Source organism: Protobothrops mucrosquamatus, unplaced genomic scaffold (genome assembly GCF_001527695.2).
Source record: "Protobothrops mucrosquamatus isolate PMUCROS unplaced genomic scaffold, P.Mucros_1.0 scaffold13467, whole genome shotgun sequence".
Taxonomy (NCBI): domain Eukaryota; kingdom Metazoa; phylum Chordata; class Lepidosauria; order Squamata; family Viperidae; genus Protobothrops; species Protobothrops mucrosquamatus.
In genome coordinates, this window is record NW_015399240.1 from 1 (window position 1) to 2,090 (window position 2,090).

Genomic DNA, 2,090 nt, shown 5'->3' on the forward strand with positions numbered 1-2,090 from the left:
CCCATTGTCTCTATTCTTTGCGTTCCTCAATTCTCTTCCTTCTCCTAGAGAAAGACAATGTTGTCCACCTGGGTGCTGGTCTGGTTGGTCTCCCTGAGGACCTTGTCCACAGCGCTGGATCCGACCCTGGAGGGGACATGGAGAGACTGGAAGGCCACTCACAGTAAGGAATATGGCCTGGTGAGTTTGCTCCACTAGAGCTCAAATCAATCTCTCCTTAGTTAGTTTCCATCTGTTGCTTCTTGTCCTGCCTTCTGGTGCTCTGGAAAATAAGTTGACTCTCTCCTCTTCTTTGTGGGAACCCCTCAAAGACTGGAACAGGCTGTCAGGTCTCCCCAAATCCTTCTTTTCTCTAGACTAGCCAAACCCAAATCCTTCAAACGTTCTTCGTATGTTTTAGTCTCCAGGCCTTTGATCACCTTAGTTGCTCTTCTCTGAACTTTTTCCAAAGTCTCAACATCTTTTTTGTAGCGTGGTGAGCAAAATTGGTTACAGTATTTCAGGGGTGGTCTCCCTAAAGTTTTATAAACCAGTACTAACACTTCGCGTGATCTTGATTCTAGGCCTCTGTTTATACAACCCAGGATTGTGTTAGCTTTTTGGGCTGCTGCCGCACATGGCTGGCTCGTGTTTAAGTGATCGTCCACTAGGACTCTAAGGTCCCTCTCACAGTGACTGTTTTTCAGCCAGGTCTGACCTAATCTGTGCTTGGACCTGTGTTTTATTTCTGCCTAAATGTAAAACTTTGCTTTTCTCCATGTTAAAACCATTGTTCAAGTTTGTCAAGATCTTTTTGGATCCTGAGCTTGTCTTCTGGGCTGTTGGCTGTTCCTGTCAGCTTAGAGTCATCTCCAAATTTGTGGAAGGGAAGATCCCTCATTCTAGGCCTGCCACTAGGTGCCACTAGGTGCTTAGACAATGGGACTAAAATAGATCTTCTTAATCCTGGCTGCCCATCAGGGGGAAGAATCCTTTCGGAGAGCCGTGTGGGAGGAGAATCTGAGGATGATCCACGACCACAACAGCCAGGCTGAGCAGGGAAAACACACCTACAAACTCGGGATGAATCACTTTGGTGACCTGGTACGTGTGGATCAAGGCTAGTTTGATTTATTCAATGGACATAGATGTCGGTTTGCTCAGTTTCTATAGTTGTTTCATTCCTTCACTCCCGCCATCTCAGTCAATGACTCTGGGCAATTCATGAATTCAATTAATTGATTATATCCTCCCTTTATCTCTTTTTCTGCAAATCATTCAAGGTGGTGAACATCCCCAAGATAAATTTCTCCTCCCATTTTCCCAACAACAACCCTGTGGGGTGGGTGGGGCTGAAGGAGACGGGCTGGCCCAAAGTCACCCAGCCGCTTTTCATGCCTAAGGCAGGACTAGAACTCACCGTCTCCTGGTGATTGGCCCAAGGTCACCCAGTTGGCTTTCATAGCTAAGGCGGGATTAGAACTGACAGTTTTCTTCTTTCTGGCCTGGCGCCTTAACCACTAGACCAGGCTGCCTCCAGCCACTGAGGGTTGAGCTTCATGTCCTTTGCAACCCCCAGACCCATGAAGAGATTAACCAGAGGCTGAAATGTTTCCTTCCTGACTCGGATCGGGCAGCTCTCAAGAACGCCGTCCCCTTCCAGCCCTCCGAAGACCTGCAGGTTCCCCCCGGGCTGGACTGGCGAGCCAAAGGGGCCGTGACTGAGGTCAAAGATCAGGTGGGGGCTGAAGGGCCTGGGGGGGTTGGGGGCTCTGACCAGCCAGGAATGGAGGAGGGAGGCAGAGGGGCTTTTAAGGAAAAGGAGGGGAGGGGTACGATCTGCCCATTTGCAATTCAGATCGGAATTTAGTGGATTCGTGAAATCCTGCAGACGAAGCTAAATTCTTTCCTCCGTTAACTGCATTTCTGAAGCTTCAGTTTTATCACAACTCCCGTATATCAAAAGAGAACAAACCCCACATTCCCTTCTAGCACTGATGGTGTTACCTAGTTGGGTAATGAGATGCTTGCAAGAAAACCACCAAGCTCAGAGAGTACAAAAGATGCCGTGGTCATCACCCTCCTCCTCCTCCTCCTCCTCCTCCTCCTCC

General features: G+C 48.8%; 1 protein-coding gene across 1 annotated transcript; it reads left to right on the plus strand.

The window, feature by feature from the left end:
* Positions 1-48: 48 nt before the first annotated feature.
* LOC107301492 (cathepsin L1-like) lies at positions 49-1,897 on the plus strand (the record flags this gene model as incomplete). Its single annotated transcript, XM_015830707.2, has 4 exons — positions 49-180; positions 961-1,083; positions 1,559-1,717; positions 1,850-1,897. Coding segments are annotated over 4 exons (462 nt in total), but the record flags the coding sequence as incomplete, so codon positions are not given.
* Positions 1,898-2,090: the final 193 nt, after the last annotated feature.